Source organism: Ictalurus furcatus, chromosome 22 (genome assembly GCF_023375685.1).
Source record: "Ictalurus furcatus strain D&B chromosome 22, Billie_1.0, whole genome shotgun sequence".
Lineage (NCBI taxonomy): Eukaryota > Metazoa > Chordata > Actinopteri > Siluriformes > Ictaluridae > Ictalurus > Ictalurus furcatus.
Genome location: NC_071276.1, coordinates 16,757,655 through 16,778,058, shown reverse-complemented (window position 1 = coordinate 16,778,058; position 20,404 = coordinate 16,757,655). Strand labels below are relative to the sequence as shown.

The window sequence follows — 20,404 nt, the reverse complement described above, 5'->3', positions numbered from 1 at the left end:
TTTCAAACATTTTTTATTTGTTTTCTTTTAATTTATTTATGTACATGTTTAGATTGTGGATGGGAGCCAAAGGAATTCAAAACTATTTACATAGGCAGCACTTCCATTCAACCTTTTGAGCCCTCATCTTCCCTGTCACAAGAATAATCCTGGTCCTTCCTTTCTTCTCTACCATTCTGCTTATCGTGCCCTGAACTTTCATCTTCATCCTCAAGCCAACTTTATTCCAGTGATCTGGTAAAGGACGGAGGAGCTGAACACGCAGCGCCATCTGATGATGAACTCCTACCATGGTTCTATAATCTTGGCAGATCATCATTAATGTAGGAAATAGTTCACAACGCACAGTAGGTGGCGCTAATGCTCCTATTAGTGAACGGCCATTAAGAAGAAGAAGAAGCAACGAGAACGAAAAACAACAGAACGCTGTTCCACACGGACACATTTAACCGACGGACACCTTGTAAATTATCGTTCCGGAAGTGGACGGTGTTTTGACTATTTTCTTTTCGCGAAGAAGTTTTGAATTTCTGTGTTAGTGTTTGCGTCTAATTGTCCTCAAAATGGGGAAACGACAGCATCAAAAAGATAAGATGTAAGTTCAGATTAACCATCTTGTCCTGCTAGTTTATTACGCGCTTTTAAATGGTGAGCTAAATGCTATTGCGCTAGCTGTGCATTTAAATCCGAGTTGGTCAGCAGTGCAGTAAAACGTAAAACTCTCGTTTTTAACTTAAAGCTAGAGTAAAAAGACTTAATATGGAGCCGCGTTTTAAGCCACAAACAGTTTTTTACATTCACTATAATTGTATAATATAGCTTTGAATATGGATGTTATTTGCTTAAGTTACTGCTTTTGGGTTTTTTATTCTCAGGTACATCACCTGTGCAGAGTACACTAATTTCTATGGAGGGAAGAAGGCAGGTATGTACATGGAAATGAATAATAATAATAATAATAATAATAATAATAATAATCGGATATTGTTGCTTGAAGCTATAATTTTCATGGGTTGATTTTACAGAAATTCCCCAGTCCAATTTCAGGCGATTGCCCTTTGATCATTGCAGGTGAGTTTGGTGGTGTGATGGGATAGCTGTTATTGTATTATACAAAATAACGTTCACACCTATCATCAAATTTCGTTATTATACACACTACCGCTCAGAAGTTTGGGGACACTCGACAAAAATGTTTCTCATGATGTTAAAAAGCTTTTTGATCTGAAGGTGTGTGACCAAACGTGTGAAATCAGAAAAAATATAATCGTGCCGACGTATTCGTTTCTTTCATTAGAAAACTAGCATTTTATTTGCAAAAAAACCAAAAAAACCGTATATTTTTAAAAGGACGACTCGGAGGGAAATATTCCCAAAAGCGGCCGATAAGAGTCCCCTTGAATGCTGTTTAAAAAGCATCTCAGGGAAATTCCTCAAGAAATCAAGTGAGGAAACGTCAAGAACAAGGAGTTCCCATTTCAGTCGAGTGTCCACAAACTTTTGACCGGGAGTGTACGTCAGAACCCGTAGATAAACGTTAATGTGAATCATGCTGGTGTTTATGTCCCTGTAGTTTGTCTCTTCAGCCGTTTGAGTATCCAATGTGCACTGATGAAGGTGTTGTATTTGACCTCATGTGAGTATATCAGGTTCTTTTATTTTTTTCCCCGCCGCCACACACTGTAGCACTCTAGCACCTCGTCAAAATGACGTTATTGATCAGTTACCATTTTAAATGTGAATTTGTCAAGCTCATCATTTCGATGATATTCTATTTACTACTTGAGACACGTTTGGCCTCCAAGGTTTCTTCTTTTGTTCTGGAGCTATGAGTAGTAAAGGAAGTAATGGAAGCCTATCGCCACCAGTTTAGCATTGTGTAAGCTTCACCATCATCATCATCATCATCACACACACTTGTCACCTCGAACCATGTTGAATTTTTCAGCGGATCAGGGGTTTATTTTCTGTTTTGATATCGTTGTCTATAAAAATGAGCAAAGGAATATCAGAGTTAAAATGTATTTATTCTGCTCACAATTAACAACTCATTGTTAATATGTATTTATTCTGCTCAAACCTCCTGATGGTAAATCGTGTGCTTTCCCTGTGCAGGAGCATAGTTCCCTGGATTAAAAAGTTTGGAACGAACCCCATCTCAGGAGAGGTATGTTCACAAAAAGTCCATTTCATAATCTCTGATGTGGTTAAATGTGGTGAAATGCAGAAGGGGGAACGGGGTGAAATGAAGTCTTCGAGCCAGGAGGGGGCGGCAAAGCTCCACCGAGTGAGCGGCTGGGGAAGCTGGAGAGGAAGTGAGGTTACGTAACAGGAAGAAGAGCGGTGTGTGTGTGTGTGTGTGTGTTTTGAAGCACGGAAGCTTCAGGTGTGCCAGCTGTTGTGCTATGAGCTGTTTTTATTTTCTGAACCTGAATTAGGATCTCGTTAACTCGGTCGTCTCAGCACATGCTGTTTTCTCCAGAGGAGAGGTACAGTCGCTCAGACTAGTCATGAAAGTGACTTTTTGGGGTTTTTCTGAGGATTTTCACTTTAAATACCCCCACCCACCCCCCATTCCTTTACAACATGACTAATGCACACACAAACAAAGTGAAATGAAGATACTATAAGCCAATGAGACAGATTGGCATTAAGTGAAAGGAAGGATAGTACTAATAATAATCATCGTAATAATAATAATAATAATAAGTAGAAAAGACACATTCCTGTAGTATTTACATCAGGTCCAGTAGATATCAGTGTATTTATTTATTCTGATTAGATTCCCTAAGGCCAATTTGCAAATTTCTTAATATGCAAATTTCTTCACACCTCCGAGGTTGGGGGTTTGAATCCTGACTCCGCCCTGTGTGCGAATAATTTGCATGTTCTCCCTGTGCTTCAGGGGTTTCCTCCGGGTACTCCGGTTTCCTCCCCAGTCCAAAGACATGCGCTGTAGGCTGATTGGCATCTCCGAATTGTCCGTAGTGTGTGTGTGTGTGTGTGTGTGCGATTGTGTCCTGCAGTGAGTTCTAACCCCGTCCAGGGTGTACCCCGCCTTGTGCCCCGAGTTCCCTGGGATAGACTCCAGACTCTCCACAACGCTGTGTAGGATAAGTGGTACTGAGCAGTACTGTTAAAAGCAGTCTGCTATTTTATTCATCATAGTTACAAAGTGTTATTTCAGGACATTTGTTGTACGCTGAGCCGCTGACTCGGTGTGGAAAACGCATTCCTAACCTCATCAGAGCCCAGTTTGAGAAACGTATTTTGAGGTTTTGGCGTTTTTTAAGAAAAGAATCAGTCATGCTGTGGTGTGATGCGGCTCTATGAGAACCGGTGTCACTGTTCCTACCATGATGTGGATTATTTTACAGCAACGTCACATTCCAAAGTATTCCCTTGCTCTCTTGGTCTTATTAGACAGAAATCGAACAAAAATGAACGCATTAAAAAAATGATACATCACACTTTTAACCGTTTCCGGTTACGTTAAAGTAGCTATATACAGTCATTCCTTTAAAAATAAATAAGAAGAAAACCCCGTAACTTGTCATGTTACTGAGAAACCAGACAGTCCTCCTGTTACAAAGCGCGGACACCGGAGACTCCTTCCATGAATGTTAAATAAACGTCTCCTTATCGAAAACGTCACCGTGACAACAATTATACGACTTGGTTAAAAAAAACAAAACAACGGGCTTTCAAAAAAAATGTACTATTAGGTTTAGATGACATGAATGAGTTGAACATATTCGAAGGAGCGCATTAATATGAACTTACGATTTGAGTGAAACTGTTACACACTATGGGATTGTGTGTGTGTGTGTGTGTGTGTGTATTTATCACAGTCTTCTTGTAGACAGTATGTTTGGGTTCGCCACGTGTTGCACATTTGTTTGTGTTGGTCTGGATGTTGCTCAACATGTCTTGGCATGTCGCTGTGTGTGTGTGTGTGTGTGTGCGTGCGAGAGAGAGAGAGAGTGTGTGTGTGTATTGGAGAGAGTGTGTGCACACACAGCTGGGTTGTCCTGTCAGAAACATTCCTGATTGATCGGTTTAGTGTGTGAGAGAGATTTGAAGAAACATTCTGGTCTTGTGGACAGGGACATGTCTGGACTTGTCTCTAACACACTGTGTGTTCGCATGAGTAGCAGCCTTGGGAAAACTGTACAGAGATGTGTGTGTGTGTGTGTGTGTGTGTGTGTGTGTGTGTGTGTGTGTAGGAGTGGAGAGAGACCCTTCCTCACCATCACATTCCAATTTACTCACACCACACTGAAAAGACGTCCTCTAAAAAATCTTAAAGGACCAGTCCACCCAAAAGACATTGAATATGTTTACAGTTGCAATCAAAATGATTCAACCCTAACCCTGCAAATCAGGTTTATTGTCAATGTACAGGCTTTCAGCTGTTTGCGATGAACAAATCAAATGAAAGCAATGGAAATAGTTCAACACGACGAACGCTTCAAGTGGTTTCCACAGATTCATCTGAAAATGCAACTTACTATGACTTCTCCAGTCTCAAAATTATTCAACCCCTTCATGGCGAACATCTTTAGTACTTAGTAGAGCATGCTTTTGCTGTTCTGACCTGCTGCAAATGAGATGCAGAGCTTCTGGCACCGTTCCTGAGGAATCTTATCCCGTTCCTCATGAGCGACGGCCTCCAGATCAGTAATATTCTCGGGTTTGCGTGCTGCAACCGCATTCTTCAAATCCCACCAGAGACCTTCGATGGGGTTCAAGTCAGGTGACTGTGATGGCCCTGTAGAATCTTCCAGGACTTCTTCTGCAACCAAGCCTTGGTGGAATTTGAGGTATGCTTGGGATCATTGTCCTGTTGGAAGGTCCAATGACGCCCAAGCTTCCGCTTTCTCACAGACGGCGTGACGTTTTCTCCTAGGATTTCCTGATACTTCAATTAATCCATCTTGCCTTCCACACGCTGCAGGTTTCCAGTGCCTGAGGATGCAAAGCAGCCCCAGAGCATCACCGAGCCTCCGCCATGCTCGACTGTCGACAGAGTGTTCTTTCTTCATTCCTCTTCCTCCAGATATACCGCTGATCTATTGTGCTGAAAAGTTCCAGTTTTGCTTCATCGCTCCACAGAACAGAATCCCAAAACTTCTGTGGCTTATTTATATGATTTTGAGCCGACTTTTCTTGTGCATTTGGGTCAGTAGTGGTGAACGTCTTGGAGTTCTGGCATGGAAACCTTCTGCGTTTAGTATTTAGTTTAGCTGCATTTCCATAATTCCAGTGAGAAGTTAGCTGTTGCGTGCCGCTCTGATCTCACAGCAGGACGTTGTTATTGCTAGCTAGGACAGACAAAAATGCTGAAACGATAACGCTGCACAAAGCCTAAACGTTGTGAAATCGGACACTGGGGACGGCATGCAACAAGCGACATACGAAACCTCTCAAGACTATTTTGAGGCGGTCATTAGGAGTTGGCTTTTTATGCAATCATCAGAATCTCTCGTTAAATCGCAGCTCTGAGTCACGCACTTCATCAGGAAATGAAGTCACAGGTTGGTGTGCTAGCGTGTTACTCTCATGCATTTGATCATCTCGGTTGCTCGTATCGAGCTAATAAGCTCTCATTTCCCATCTCTGTGTGCTCTTATTCCATTTTCCAAACATTACATCACCAGCGTTTAAGTGATGTCAGAGGATCCAGTGACGAGAGTTCCATATCTGATGCGATATTGACTCGGACGAGAGCCGGTATGAAATGTGATTAGCTGGAAATCTATTAGAGGCAGAACGAAGATGGGAACGTGACTTCATCATGACCGCTTCATCCTCATGTTACACTGATGTCCTCCGAGCAAAAAAACGAAGAAAGAACCCCCCCCCCCCCATCTAAACTCCTGCAGAACGTGATTATACCACGGCGCTGTTAAATTCTTGATTCTGATTGGCTAGAAGGTCTTGATTCATTTTCTCTGACAGTAGTTCTGCCTACAAGATAAATCTCAGGTTGTTGTTTCTATAGAAACGAAGAACTATACTCATTGATCTGATGAGGTGTTTTTTGTGCAGAGATGTTTATTTAGCAATTTTGTAAGGAGTCTCCGGTGTCAGCACTTTGTACCAGTCAAAGGTAAAGCTGTAACTTTTAAAGTGCACCTATTATGGTTTTGAAACGTGCCTAGTTTTGTTTTAAAGGTCTCATACAGTAGATTTATGTGCATCCGAGGTCAAAAAAACACTTTAATGTGCTCATAATTTAAACTGCAGCATTACCTCCCCCTCGAGTATCACAAACGACTCTTTAAATGATTCGTTCTAAAGGATTCGTTCTAAACTCCTCCATTCAGAGAGCATACTCTGCTCTGATTGGTCAGATGTCCCAGTCTGTTGTGATTGGTCTACCGCTGTCAGCGAGCAGCCGATGAAGACCAGAGGCGGGGCTTTTTGTTACAAACCTACATAGGTTAGTACAGGAAGTAAAGTCTGGAATCACTAACGACTCGTTTCAGCTGTTCAGAGTCGGTTCCTTCTTTTGGGAGTCAATAACTCCCAAAGGTTTGTCGTAAGCTTCATTTTTGGAACTTTGCAGACTTTTTACATTCACAAACAGCTACGTATATAACACACTACATGAACGGTAAGATTAGCAAAACCATAATAGGTGCACTTTTTAAGTTTTCCTCCATGGGGAAAGTCTTCGTAAACATCAAGATAAAGTGAACGAATGTTTATAACAAGAACGTGCCGCAACATTAAATATAACTATACGTGGATTTCAAAAAAATAAAGTACAACGTGAGATTCTTTAATGAATGGAATGCTGTAATTGTTGGTAAATTGCTGTGGTAGAAGTGGAACGAAGCACATCGGAAGCGGTTTTATTCCTTACTCTTGTAAACAGACTCCCCTGCACCGCTGGTAATGCTCAGTCATTTATTAATTTTTTTCCACAGCTGGAAGTTAAAGCGTTCAGTCTGACACTTTTGTGAGACTCTCACACACTCTTGAAATCGTTTCAGCTTAAATATCGGCTCTCGCAGATTCAAGCAGCCGCTTTAATAGGAGGAGACGTTAATTAACTGGTAATGCAGAGATCATTAAACATGCAAATGCACTTTTATTTATTTATTTATTTATTTATTTATTTATTACTCCGCCGATCTCAAGTCGCCAGGCGTGCTAAGTAACGAAGCGTAGGTTGCAGATGTGGGAAAGTCGAAGCGGTATATCTCTGATCTGCGCCACTGATCCGGGTAATCCTTCAGGGCTCGCTACAGCCGTATTAAATCATCATCGCGATCTACATCCCTTAATGTCGCATGCGTCCTATTCCTACGAAAACCGCTCCCGGTCTCGTGGGCCGTGATGCAGGAGCAGCTGTTCGAGCTAAAATTAAACACTCAACACCTCCATCATTTCGAATTATTACGCCGGAACGTACTCGATCGTCTTTCAGACAGCTGCTGAAAATGTGCGTAACTGTTCGGTGCTTGGGGTAAAGATTTTATTTATTCATTTATTTATTTATTTATTTATTTATTTACTTGCGTCAGTTCGAAAAGATGCGATTGGCTGGCTGCATGTTTTCATGTGTTAGCCCGCCGCTTCCCCAACTGGTAGCTCTCGTGTGATAGGGGAGAGCTGATTGGCTGGCTGGCTGCTGGGAATTGACCAAGACCAAACTGGGGGGGAAACGGCGATTTAAAGAAAGTGTCCCGAGTGTAAATCATATCTGTGGATCTTTTTGTTAAACAGATTTGACCTGCATGCATTTACTGTGCGTTGTGATGTCTGTTATTACTGTCAAATGATGCGTAATGAGTCATGAGTAGAGGTAACCTCTCTAGCCCTGTAGTTAGCCTCTGGTCCAATGAGCTGCCTTGAGCTAAATGGACATAAATGCACGTGATTGGCTAAACAGCAACCGATTTCCTCGGATCTGTTAGAGTATTTTTTCACCTTCTGCTGAAACACTGTACTGGGTCTGCATCTGGACAACCCTTCATGTATAGTATTATAAGTCTCCCTCATTGCTTGTGAACTAATTAGGACGCAGGAAACAAAATCCAGCGTCAAGGCCAACGCGAACGCGGGTTTAACGAGCCGACGGTAACGGCAACGTCGCTGACTGCGCTCCCTCGTTCCGGCCGCGTGAATACGAGAACCGCGCAATCATCTGCTTACACACCTCTCTCTCCTCGTCTTTTTAGAAACTCGAGGCCAAGTCGCTCATCAAGCTCAACTACAGCAAGAACAGCGAAGGTAGGTTTTTAATCTCTCGGTCATAAACACATACACTACCACTCAAAAGTTTGTGGACACTCGCCAGAAACGTTTCTTATGATGTTTAAAAGCTTTTGATCGGAAGGTGTGTGATTAAATGTTTGAAATCGGTGTCGTAGACAAAAATATAATCGTGTCGACGTGTTCGTTTCTTTCATTAGAAAACTAACATTTTATTCACCAAAAAAATTTAATCTTTTTTTTTTTTTAAACGGACGACTAGGAGCGAAATATTCCGAAAAGCAGCCGATAAGAGTCCAGCGTCGGTGTGAACTCCTTTAATACTGTTTAAAAAAAAACACCTCCGGGAAATTCCTCAAGAAATCCCGTGAGAAAACGCCCAGAATGCATTTCTGGACATTTCTAGACAAAAAGGGGCGTCGACTTTGAAGATGCTAAAATATGAAATTATTTAGATTCATTTAGGAATATATATATATTTTTTTATCACAACATAATTCCCATCGTTCCATTTGTGTTACTCCAGAGTTTTGATGACTTTATTATTATTATTATTATTATTATAAAATGTGGAGCAATAAATAAATAAATAAATAAATAAAGAATGAGTGTGTAAACTTTTGAAAGGTAGTGTAAATATTTCCAGCTATTTTTTTGTGTGTGTGTGTGTGTTCAGGGAAGTACCACTGCCCCGTCCTGTACAACGTCTTCACGAACAACTCGCACATCGTAGCCAACAAAGTCACCGGAAACGTCTTCTCGTACGAGGTGTGTTCGCGTGACTCTGCGGTAAGGAAACGCACAGCTGCGTATGGTGTGTGTAATTAATCCTGTGTATCGTGTCCAGGCTGTAGAGCAGCTCAACATCAAGACCAAGAGTTACAAAGACCTGCTGACTGATGAGCCGTTTACTCGCCAGGATATCATCACGCTGCAGGTGGGAATCCGTGTGTGTGTGTGTGTGTGTGTGTGTGTGTGTGTGTGTGTGCGTGTTTGGGGGGGGCTGCTTCATATGTATATTTAGTAATGGTTATTTTTAGACAGTGTGTAGTTTTAGCATTGCAGATCTCCGGTACTTTGACCGTAGCCCAGTTGTTAGGATTTTCACCCACAACAGTCTCTAGAGTTTACACAGAATGGTGCGAAAAACTAAAAACCAGCGACAGGCGGAAACGGCTGGTCGGTGAGAGCGGGTCAGCGGAGAATGGGCCGGACTGGTTCGAGCCGACAAGAAGGCCGCAGTAAGACAAATAACAGCGCTTTACAACCGCGGTGAGCAGAAAAGCATCTCGGAATGCACAAAACGCGGAGCCTCCACAGTCCGGATCTAGGTAGAGGTCACGGCGTGCCCCAGGGAAGGTCGTTTTTAAACGCAGGGATGGTACCGAGGTGGTCACCCTGGTGTTTGGAGGAGAGAAAAGAAGACCGGATTGAGGTGGTTTAGATAGCGAGGGGGTTTTGGTGGGATGAAGTGGTGTTAAACGGGTTGGAGCTGATGATGGAGTGAAGGAGTCAGGGTCATGTGAAGCTCAGGGTTGTTGGGAATGAGTGTTGACAGACGGAGAGAGAGGAATGGGATTAGTACTTTGGGGTTAAATAGGATGGATGCTGAGGTCAGTTAAAATGTTTGGGTGTTATTTTGGTATTGGAAAAAATGTGGGCTTTATTTTGGGACTGGAAAATATTTCAGGGGGTTTATTCTGGTGTTGGAAAAAATGTACGTGTGTGTGTGTGGGGGTCAGTGGAATGATGCCGATGAGTGCCCTGCTGGAGTCGCGTTTCAGTGTTTGACCTGTTTGGCTCTGATAAACTGATTGTTGGGTCACACACACGCATGTGTGTGTGTGTGTGTGTGTGTGTGTGTGTATGAGAGAGAGTGAGGACAGGAGTTAGACTATTTGTGTACTTGGATGAATGCCCAAACTGTCCGGTCAGCTGTATCACATTCCCATCACACTCATGCCTGTAGCCAAAACTGATTCGTCCCACTGGTACCCCTCACTGCCCTTGTGCTACTTTACTCTGTTTGTGTGTGTGTGTGTGTGTGCGCACGTGCTCTTCAGCATGTCTGTGCATTTACCTCAGTTGGTAAATATGTAAATGTCCACTAATGGTCAAAAGTTTGTGGACACTCGACTGAAATGTTTCTCATGATGTTAAAAAGCTTTTGATCTGATGGTGTGCGATTAAACGTTTGAAATCGGTGTCGTAGACAAAAATTTAATCGTGCCGACGTATTCGTTTCTTTCATTAGAAAACTAACGTTAATTCCCATAGTTCCATGTGTGTTACTCCAGAATTTCGATGACTTTATTATTATTATTCTAAAATGTGGGAAATAAAAATAAAACAAATTAAGAATAAGTGTTTCTAAACTTTTGTGACTGCCCTAGGAACGTGTAGAAACGTCAAGACCTTTTTGGAAACCTAGATTTCTTCGACTCGAACACAAAAACTGTCAAAAGCTTTCATTTTCGTACGTTTTTATTTTCTTTTTTATGTCATTCTTCAGGACCCGACCAATTTGGATAAATTCAACGTGTCGAATTTTTTCCACGTGAAAAACAACATGAAAGTTTTGGATCCAGGTGAGTGTTTACTTTTTTTTTTGTTGTGAATCGATTATGCAAGTGAACATTGTATATTTTGTTTATCTGCGTTGTCTATTTATCGATTCCCTGTCGATTAGTCATCTACGAATAAAACTCGTCAGCTTGCCCAAGGTAGCATCTTCTTCTTCTGTCGAATGTCCTCGTATAACATGGTCCCCGTATAACAGGGTCCCCATATAACAGGTCCCTATATAAACAGGGTCCCTGTATAACATGGTACCTATATAACATGGTCCTATATAACATGTCCTCATAGCTTTAATAGTTGTAAATATAAAGCAACCAAAGAAGATATAAATGATTTTTTGTATATATAAACTTTGTTTATATACCGTATAACATGGTCCCTGTATAGCAGGGTCCCTATATAACAGGGTCCCTGTATAACATGGTCCCCGTATAACAGGGTCCCCATATAACGGGTCCCTATATAAACAGGGTCCCTGTATAACATTGTACCTATATAACATGGTCCTATATAACATGTCCTCATAGCTTTAATAGTTGTAAATACAAAGCAACCAAAGAAGATATAAATAATTTTTTGTATATGTAAACTTTGTTTATATACCGTATAACATGGTCCCTGTATAGCAGGGTCCCTATATAACAGGGTCCCTGTATAACAGGTCCCTGTATAACATGGTGAATATATAACAGGGTCCCCATATAACAGGTCCCTATATAAACAGGGTCCCTGTATAACATGGTACCTATATAACATGGTCCTATATAACATGTCCTCATAGCTTTAATAGTTGTAAATATAAAGCAACCAAAGAAGATATAAATAATTTTTTGTATATATAAACTTTGTTTATATACCGTATAACATGGTCCCTGTATAACAGGATCCCTGTATAACATGGTGAATATATAACAGGGTCCCTATATAACATGGTCCCTATATAACAGGTCCCTGTATAACATGGTGAATATTTAACAGGGTCCCTATATAACAGGGTCCCTGTATAACAGGTCCTCATAGCTTTAGTAGTTGTAAATAGAAAGCAACCAAAAAAGATATAAATAATTTTTTACATATATAAACTTTGCGGGGGGGGGGGGGGGGTATGGGGTCCTCTATTCATTAATTTTAAACTTAAATATTCAGGATGTCGTTCAGTGACAGACGTGATGCTGGAAATACAAAGGTCACAACACACTTTGTCAGGTTAAGAGATTCTATGCACATGTAAAATGAATCTGTATTTTGGAGCCGGCACTACTGCAGACAGTCCTTACAGGATTTCGTGTAGGTTTTTTTTTTTTGGTGGGGGGGGGGGGGCTAAGGTCAAAAATGCTTGATCTAGCTGCAATTTAAAAAAAAAAAAATTCAAAATTTGCGACCTTGGTTTTTTTTTTGGTTTGTTTTTTGTTGCGGAAAACGACTTGAATTGGCGAAATTTATATCGCACAAAATTGTCTTGCGCGGTCTTTCGCAGTGATGTTTGTTGGTAAACGAGGTCTTTTAGCTGTACCCGTATTCGACGCACGCGAATAGAAGAGCGCTTCGGCTGAATGCCATCACGACGCGTCTCGGCCCAAATCTGCGCTGATTTCGAATTGCAATTCCACCATGTGCGAGACGTTACTACAGCGTCGCGATAGCGTATCATAACGAACGTCTTGGCATAAACATCTGATTTTTATTCCAACCGAAACTACCGTCGGCGCTGCTGTTAGAGAGAATGAAGGCGCAAATTCTGATTCAAGAATTCGACCATGCTGTGGTGTGAACTGTAAAGGAAAAGAATCAACAACATTGATGTGATGTCGATTGTTTTCCTGTACCTGAACACCCCCTGAAGTGTGTTATTATTTATTTGTGTAGTAAGAGCAGGCGTTCTCGTGACTTGTTATTACGATTATAGAAATGTTCTGCTCAGTTTAATGTGTTCTAGTTCTGCCGTTTGGGTTCCTGCTCAGTTCTTCTGTCCGTTTGTCCTCTAGACGAGGAGAAAGCAAAGCAGGACCCGGCGTATCACCTGAAGAGCACGAACCTGGAGACACGCGAGACTCTGGCCGAGCTCTATAAGGAGTATAAGGGTGATGAGCTGCTGGCTTCGACCATGAAGGTTCCCGAGGCCAAGAAGACCGACAGATTCAACGCGGTGAGTGAACTGAGCAGAAAGCCCCCAGGCAGTCTGTGACTTTTCTCCGGAAATCGATCTTTCATCTCTCTTTCTTTGTTTGGGTATTAGCTTGGGTATTAGCTTGGGTGAGAGGATCAATGAATTGAGTTGATGTGGTGCAATTCTCTCTGAGAGGATGTTTATTTAACGTTTATGGAAGGAGTCTCCAGTGTCAGAAGACTTCGTTTTTAGAGTGGCTCTCAGGTCTTTCTTAGTTTTATTTTAATTTTATTTATTATAACCGACTCGTGACTTCAGATTTTACTCGTCTATTGCGGTTGTGCACACAGAACCTGGTTTTACTCTGTACGTACACGACCGGTACGAAGTAGGTCCGTTTTTCAGATCAGGAAAGATGTTAGATCGGATTCCGATCCCGCGTTCCAGGCCAGAACCGGCCTAATCGAGATGGTCCCTTTCTGATTGGGGCGTCTTTACTTTAGGACTGCGTGTTTTACTGAAACTCAGACACTGCTGTTGTGAAAAGTGTGTGTGTGTGTGTGTGTGTGTGTGTGTGCACATTCTGAGGTGAATCCTGCCTCTTGGACACCGCCACCATCACACAGCAAGTAGAGCAGAAGACACCACCTCTCCTAATTTGCAACAAGTCTCACACACACACACACACTACCAGCCGAAGAGGGGATGACGGCAGCACGAGTGTGACGCATCAGTCGCTGTGTCATATCATGTTAGAAGTGACACGGTGAAAAAGAACAGTGCATTTCGGTAGCATGACGTGCCCCGAACATGACTCATCAGGAGCCGTACTGCGGACTGTGTGTGTGTGTGTGTGGGTTTGGGTGTGGGTGGGTGCAGTACATCGGCCTTGCTGTCTTCATTCTTAGATTAGCTCCGGTTCTGGCACATCTGCCCACATTCTTTTTCTTTCACGGCTAGATTAACTCTGCGAGCTCAGCCTCTTCACCAAACTGTCGCTTCAATCGGTCGGTTCAGGGGCAGGGATCTCCGGCTCGGGCTCGCCGCTATAGAAACGGCTCGGCTGAGATGCCCCGGTGCGAGCTTCGCCCTCTGAGGCGCTGGTGCTATAAAAGATCGGAACAAATATGTAGCTATTGTGGAAATGGAGTGGGAACGAGTGCAGCTACTTTTGTCTCCGAGCATGTGATGCTCTTCGGGTGGTGAAATGTGCAGCTGTGTGTGTGTGTGTGTGTGTGTGTGTGTGTGTGTGTGTGTGTGTGTGTGTGTGTGTGTGTGTCAGGGCTTGGCGTCTAATGCTCGCTGACGGGCTCGGCTTCGTTACTGCGTCCGTCCTCAGTGAAAACGCAATTCCCAGAACGAAGCAGGTTTCCATGGCGCAGGATTGAACCGGGATGTAGAGGACAGAACACGGTCCTGCTGTTCAGACACAAGAAACATACACAGATTATTAACAGGGAAGGAGTTCGCCTCGCACCTCCGGGGTTAGGGGTTCGAATCCCGTCTCCGCCCTGTGTGCGTGTGAGTTTGCATGTTCTCCCTGTGCTTCGGGGGTTTCCTCCGCCAGTCCAAAGACACATGCGTTGTAGGCTGATTCCGAAATGTCTGTAGTGCGATCGTTACCTGTGATTGGTCGGATCTTTAAAAGGAAATATTAAATGCATATACGACAGTTCAGAACCCCACCATCATTGTGTGTGTGTGTGTGTGTGTGTGTCACTCTGTTTTAGGCTCATTACTCCACAGGTCGAGTGTCCGCCTCCTTCACCTCCACTGCTATGACTCCAACCACCACACATGAAGCAGGTATGATGCTCACACACTGAATCCTCCTTCACCTCCAATCTTTATATAATTATATACTTATATTCCTGCAGGAAAACAAACCCAACGAGAGCTATTGACTTTATGCTCGAGGATTCTATATATATGTGTGTGTGAGAGAGAGAGAGAGAGAGAGAGAGAGAGAGAGAGAGAGAGAGTTTTCTGCGTCTGAAGAATGATAAATTCTTGTTTTTCTGTCGTGTGTGTGTGTCGTGTGTGTGTGTGTGTGTGTGTTCAGACGCTATCGCAGACGATACAGTGCGCTACCAGTACGTGAAGAAGAAAGGCTACGTCCGCCTCCACACCAACAAAGGAGACCTGAACGTGGAGCTGCACTGTGATAAGGTACACACTCACACACACACACACACACACACACACACACACACACACACACACACACACGTACGCACCTGAGGTTTCCACACTGCCCTACGAGACTCTAGGGCTGTCGCATTCTTTCACAGATTGCTCATAAAATGTAATATTTAATGAAATAATTACTAACGATTTTACGAAGTCAGTAATTGCTCAGTCATTTATCTGAGAAGTTCCTCGCTGGAGAATAAAATTCAAACTCGAGCGCTTAAACATTTCAGTATGTAACTATTACGGCGATTTGAATAGTATTCAGAGTGTGAAATTGGTTTCGGCGGCTTTACTGCGCACACACACACACACACACACACACACACACACGGAGAGAAAGAGAGAGAGAGAGAATGTTTGTCTGTGTAAGCAGGTGAAGGCAGGCTCTATTTTTTGACGCACACAATCTCTCTGTCTGTCTCTCTGTTATTCTTGCTGTCTGTCTCTCCTGTTTCCTTCTGTCTTTCTTTCTCTCTCTCTCTCATTGTATCTGTCTATTTTTGTCTTCCTCTTCTTGTATCCTTGGATCTTTCGTTATACATCTTAATAGTTCTGTGTGTCTGTCTTTCGGCTTCTCTCTCTCTTACTCTCCTCTTATCTCTCACTCTGTCCCTCTGACTTTGTCTTTGTCTCTCTTTCTCTCTCTGGCTTTGTCTTTCTCACCATCTCTCTCTTTGTCTCTCTCTCTCTCTCTCTCTCTCTCTCCTTTTGTCTCTCTAACTGTCTCTCTGACTGTCTCTCTGACCGTCTCTCTTTCTCGCTGGCTTTGTCTTTCTCACCGTCTCTCTCTCTCTCTCTTTTTGTCTCTCTGACCATCTCTCTAGCTGTCTCTCTGACCGTCTGTCTTTCTCGCTGGCTTTGTCTTTCTCACCGTCTCTCTCTCTTTCTCTTTGTCTCTCTTTTTGTCTCTCTGACCATCTCTCTAACTGTCTCTCTGACTGTCTCTCTTTCTCACTGGCTTTGTCTTTCTCACCATCTCTCTCTCCTTGTCTCTGTCTCCCTCTCTCTCTCTCTCACACACACACTCTCTCTGTCTGTCTCTCTCTCTGTCTGTATACAGATCAGATCACACTATGAGCGAACAAGGCAGAGTCTGACTCCGAGAGACAGAACGCTGGAGGCAGATGTTGTGTAGATTAAATAATTCGTCCTCTAATAACCGTGTTCCACTAACAAGGGGGTGTTGGTCCCAGTTTATCACCATGGCAACGTCTTAAACGAGTTACTTTCAGGAGCACTATTATGAAGCGGCATCGGTGTCGAAGATTCTTGCTGAAACGAAATAATAGCCAACTAATTTTACATTACAGCTCGTTAAACAGGAGCGACACGATTAGTTCCACAGAGCTGCGTGATTAATTCAACAGAGCTGCGTGATTAGTTCCAGTGACCTGCGCGATTAGTTCCAGAGAGCTGCGCGATTAGTTCAACAGAGCTGCACGATTAGTTCAACAGAGCTGCGCGATTAGTGGCGATGCTGCCGAAGCTGCGTGTTCACGCCCGGTGAGCGAGAGCGCGGAGCAGAAAGTTTACAGCGGATATTTTGGGCCGTCATAGTGGCGGTTCTTCCTGTAGGCGCTGTCGTGGCGTGGTTCAGTACCGAGCGGTTATTTCTGTTGAGTTTAAAATGCCAGTGTGTGACTTTGTGGTGTTGCAGGGGCATGCTGTATCCACGAACGGTCATGTGATCCAGCTCCCTCACTTTCCACAGGGAGAATTTAAAGAGTCCATTTAACCCTTTTGGTCTCTGTGTTCTATCTGAACAGAGCTGAGTACAGTATAAACTCTACAGGTGCTTTGTATTCGCTGGTGTACGACTGTCCTCTGCATTTTTACTGCGTTCTCTTACTGATTATATAAATAGTCTTTTTTTTTTTCCTCTTTAAACTCTGTCTTTTTATCCATTTATTCTCTCCGTTTTTACCAAGTCATTTTCTTCTTGTAGTGAGGGGAGGAGCTTTAGGGCTTTTAGTGCCACAGGTAAAGGTGTGTCCTGATTGGTTGATACATCGACTGTGCGGGTGGAAAGCAAGAGAGTAGAGTGTGTGTGTGTGTGTGTGTGTGTGTGTGTGTGTGTAAGAACGCATTTCAGACTTAAGTATAAATAAAATGCAGAAAAATAACTCAAGGGAATGGTAAATGAAATGATGTATAAATTATATAAGGAATGACTAATGGAGGAAAGCTGAAACACAGCGAGGAGTTTGTTTACAGTGACGGTGTGCGTAACTCGGCAACAACGTTCTCTTCCCTTACATGACGTGTCAGTATGTCCCAGTACTTGCTTAGTCTGTGCAAGTACACACTCAGAAGTATGTACTGTTTCTTCATAAAAAGAGTGTGTAGTGTGAGTAGGTGAACTGGGAGTCAGCGTGTGTTTTAGTCTGGATAATAAACTTTATTTTCAAACGATGCAAGGAAATGCTCATGTGAACATAAAACTTCTCAGAAATGCGTCCATGTTGGTGCATACACAGCTGTAGAGCCACTCGTGTATCATAATCTGTCTCTCTCGTACTCGTGGGCATCCTCGTGAAGGTTTTGTTTATAATTTATGATTAGGTGGAAAGCTTCCTCTGAGGAGTGATGCTCCTCTGGACACAGCTGCGATGTTCCTCACTGACTGTGTGTATACCGTAGAGTGGGATTTATACACAGCCTTAACGGCTACGATGTTAGGATTAAAACAGGTTGTTTTTTGTTGGTTTTTTTCAAAGTGTGATCAAGATTCCACAGCGTTGTTGAATTCTCAATTCTGATTGGTCAGAAGGTGTGGGATTGTTTGTTTGTTTGTTTGTTTGTTTGTTGTTTTCTCAAACAGCAGCACTGACCGTAATTCCAATCAGTTTTATATTCAAGTGCTCGTTCTGTTATGTTATGGTTTCTATAGCAACAGCTCACTTACCAGGGACATACCGTTGTTGACATGGTGATGTCTTCTGTAAGGAGATGTTTGTTTGAGGTTTTCTTGGAAGGAGTCTCCAGTATCGGTGCTTTGTAACCGAGCCAGAAAATGTCCCGTTTTGTGGTTTCTCGATAACATGACAAGCTGCGTATTTTATCTTATTAACGTGTTGTTTTTTTGTTTTGTTTTTTGGGCTTTTTTTTTTTTTTTTTTTTTTTTTTTTTTAAAAAAAAAAGGAGAAAACAGGAAAAGCCAGTGAAGGAAGGGTGGGTTTTTATAGCTGCTATGATATAAGTGATAACAGGAACTAACTCGTCCTGCAGACATTCCACAACTTCAAATGTAACTGTAAAAGGATAAAAAGCACGATGTGGTGTTCTGTAATTAATAAAGAGCTGTGATTGTTGGCATGCTGCTGTGATACAAGAGGAATAAAACACGTCAGGACCTGCAGTTATTGAAAAATTCCTGTAACAGCACATGCTTGTGGTTTTTAAAATTTTTTATGATGTTTTTTTTTAACTTACCTAATGCCTTGAGTCCTGCATAGTGTGTGTGTATGTGTGTATGTGTGTGAGAGAGAGAGAGAGAAGGTTCACACACTCTCATAAGATTCGAGTTATCACACCAAAACATACAAGTGATCTTATTTCCTTTCTCTCTCTCTCTCTCTGTCTCTGTCTGTCTTGCATCCTGTCTTTGATTATAAAAACAAGCACAACCCTCCTGAGTGTGTCTGTGTGTGTGTGTGTGACTGAGATAAAGCTGCCTGGCAGGCATAGAGACAACCCGCTGCAGTCTTGGCCGCAGTAACTAGGTTCTGCTTTCGCTTGTTTTCATTGGCTGCGTTCTCGTCAAATCAGGACGAAGAAAATAAGCGATAAGAAAACGTCCCTCCTTTCTCTTCTATCCTTCCCTTGTTTTTGTCCCCTTTACTCCTCCCCTAGGTCCACCTCCACTCTCCTGACCACACGGCTTTTTTTTTTTTTTCTTCTATTTGCGGCTCAGCGTTTATTTTTGACTCCTCTAACCTCTCTGGTTTTTTCCATTGATTTACAGCTATATTTTAGATCCCCGAGCCAAGTTTTCCTGTGCGGTTTCCCATTAAAGCGTGGAAATTAATTGGACAAAATGTTGTATCTTTTTCAAACAGCTTGTTTCTTTGGGGTTTTTGTTTGGGTTTTTTTTGGCATAAATTCTCTTGATTGATTGATTGATTGATTGCGTGTTTATGAATCAGGGAGATTAAAACTCGGCTTACATCGTTACGCTTTTGACCCCGTTTGAGGGCGCACAAACTTTTAATCGAAATCCGCTCAGTGACGGGCCGTTCGTAGGTGTAGAAAGTGTTTTATTAACCGTTGATTTAAAAAAAAAAAAAAAAAAGAGCTCTTCTAGCGAGGGATGGAGATGAGCTAAAGAAATGGAGAGCTCGTTATACCTGGAACGCTGGTCATTAAAACGACTGGTTTTATGGTTAAAAATGATTGGGGAAAAGGGAAGTGACATGTTTTACAGCATCATGAGTCTCCGCTCATTCCTAACAGCTTTAAAGCCTTTTATAGCGTCTTGTTTGGTAGTTATTTGTCTTAATGCAGTCGTGTTTATGCAGCACCATCGATTTAAGCGGACATTATTTTGGTAAATAATTGAAAATCTAACAAATCGAATTAAGCGCTCATACGGGATCACGGCGTTCTTTGGAGAGTTGTTACTCTCGTGATGTCGTTCCCTCGCTGTTTTCCAGATTCCAGCTTAATCACTGCGTCAAGGTCATATAGACATGTTCTTGAGCACTGTTATTGGAAATCCATTGTGCTGAATGGTTTCACATTTCATCTTGGCAACCCGTCTCGTTATTCTTCATAAGCTCCGCCCCGTCGCGTACCGGCGCTACATCTGATAAGCTTTTGAAGGCAGCATTGAACATATTACAGCTTGAGGCTGTCTAAAAAGTGTGTGAAGTCACCAGCTTTCTAAAATGTCACATTTATCGTAGGCGTCATTTTTCCCAGCTCGTTATTCATCATTTAAAAAAATAATAAATCGTGATTAATGATTTTAATAGATTTTATTGTCCGGGGATTGCGAGTTTAAATCCTGTCGGTACCACAACCACACGTATACGTCACGTATTCGTCAGTGTGTTACGCTGCCCTGTGATTGAGCATTAACATGGCTTCGCGTGTCCCGGAAGAAGGAGGTGTTCGCTCTCACCCTCCTGGTAGGTCGCCGTCGTAGCGCCGGCCGGTTCGTGGGAATTGGCGGGAATTGGTGTAGGGAGAAAACAGGGGTAAAACCTGTTTAAAAGAAATTTAAAAACACAGTTTAACCATGCAGAACTAAACCATCAGCCTAAAAATCAGGATGGTGCTCCATCGTTTCCAGCATCA

At 42.5% G+C, this 20,404-nt stretch overlaps 1 protein-coding gene across 1 annotated transcript in view; it reads left to right on the top strand.

Annotated features, from left to right (window-relative positions):
• The first annotated feature begins 350 nt into the window (after nt 1–350).
• The window catches only part of ppil2 (peptidylprolyl isomerase (cyclophilin)-like 2), a 37,392-nt gene continuing 17,338 nt past the window's right edge, over nt 351–20,404 (top strand). The window contains exons 1-12 of the mRNA XM_053653660.1: nt 351–595; nt 876–925; nt 1,026–1,071; nt 1,574–1,636; nt 2,116–2,167; nt 8,193–8,244; nt 8,903–8,994; nt 9,074–9,163; nt 10,739–10,814; nt 12,792–12,952; nt 14,644–14,719; nt 14,976–15,082. Of these exons, the coding sequence (XP_053509635.1) occupies nt 564–595; nt 876–925; nt 1,026–1,071; nt 1,574–1,636; nt 2,116–2,167; nt 8,193–8,244; nt 8,903–8,994; nt 9,074–9,163; nt 10,739–10,814; nt 12,792–12,952; nt 14,644–14,719; nt 14,976–15,082 (897 nt within the window). The 5' untranslated portion in view covers nt 351–563. The remainder of the gene's footprint in view (nt 596–875; nt 926–1,025; nt 1,072–1,573; nt 1,637–2,115; nt 2,168–8,192; nt 8,245–8,902; nt 8,995–9,073; nt 9,164–10,738; nt 10,815–12,791; nt 12,953–14,643; nt 14,720–14,975; nt 15,083–20,404) is intronic.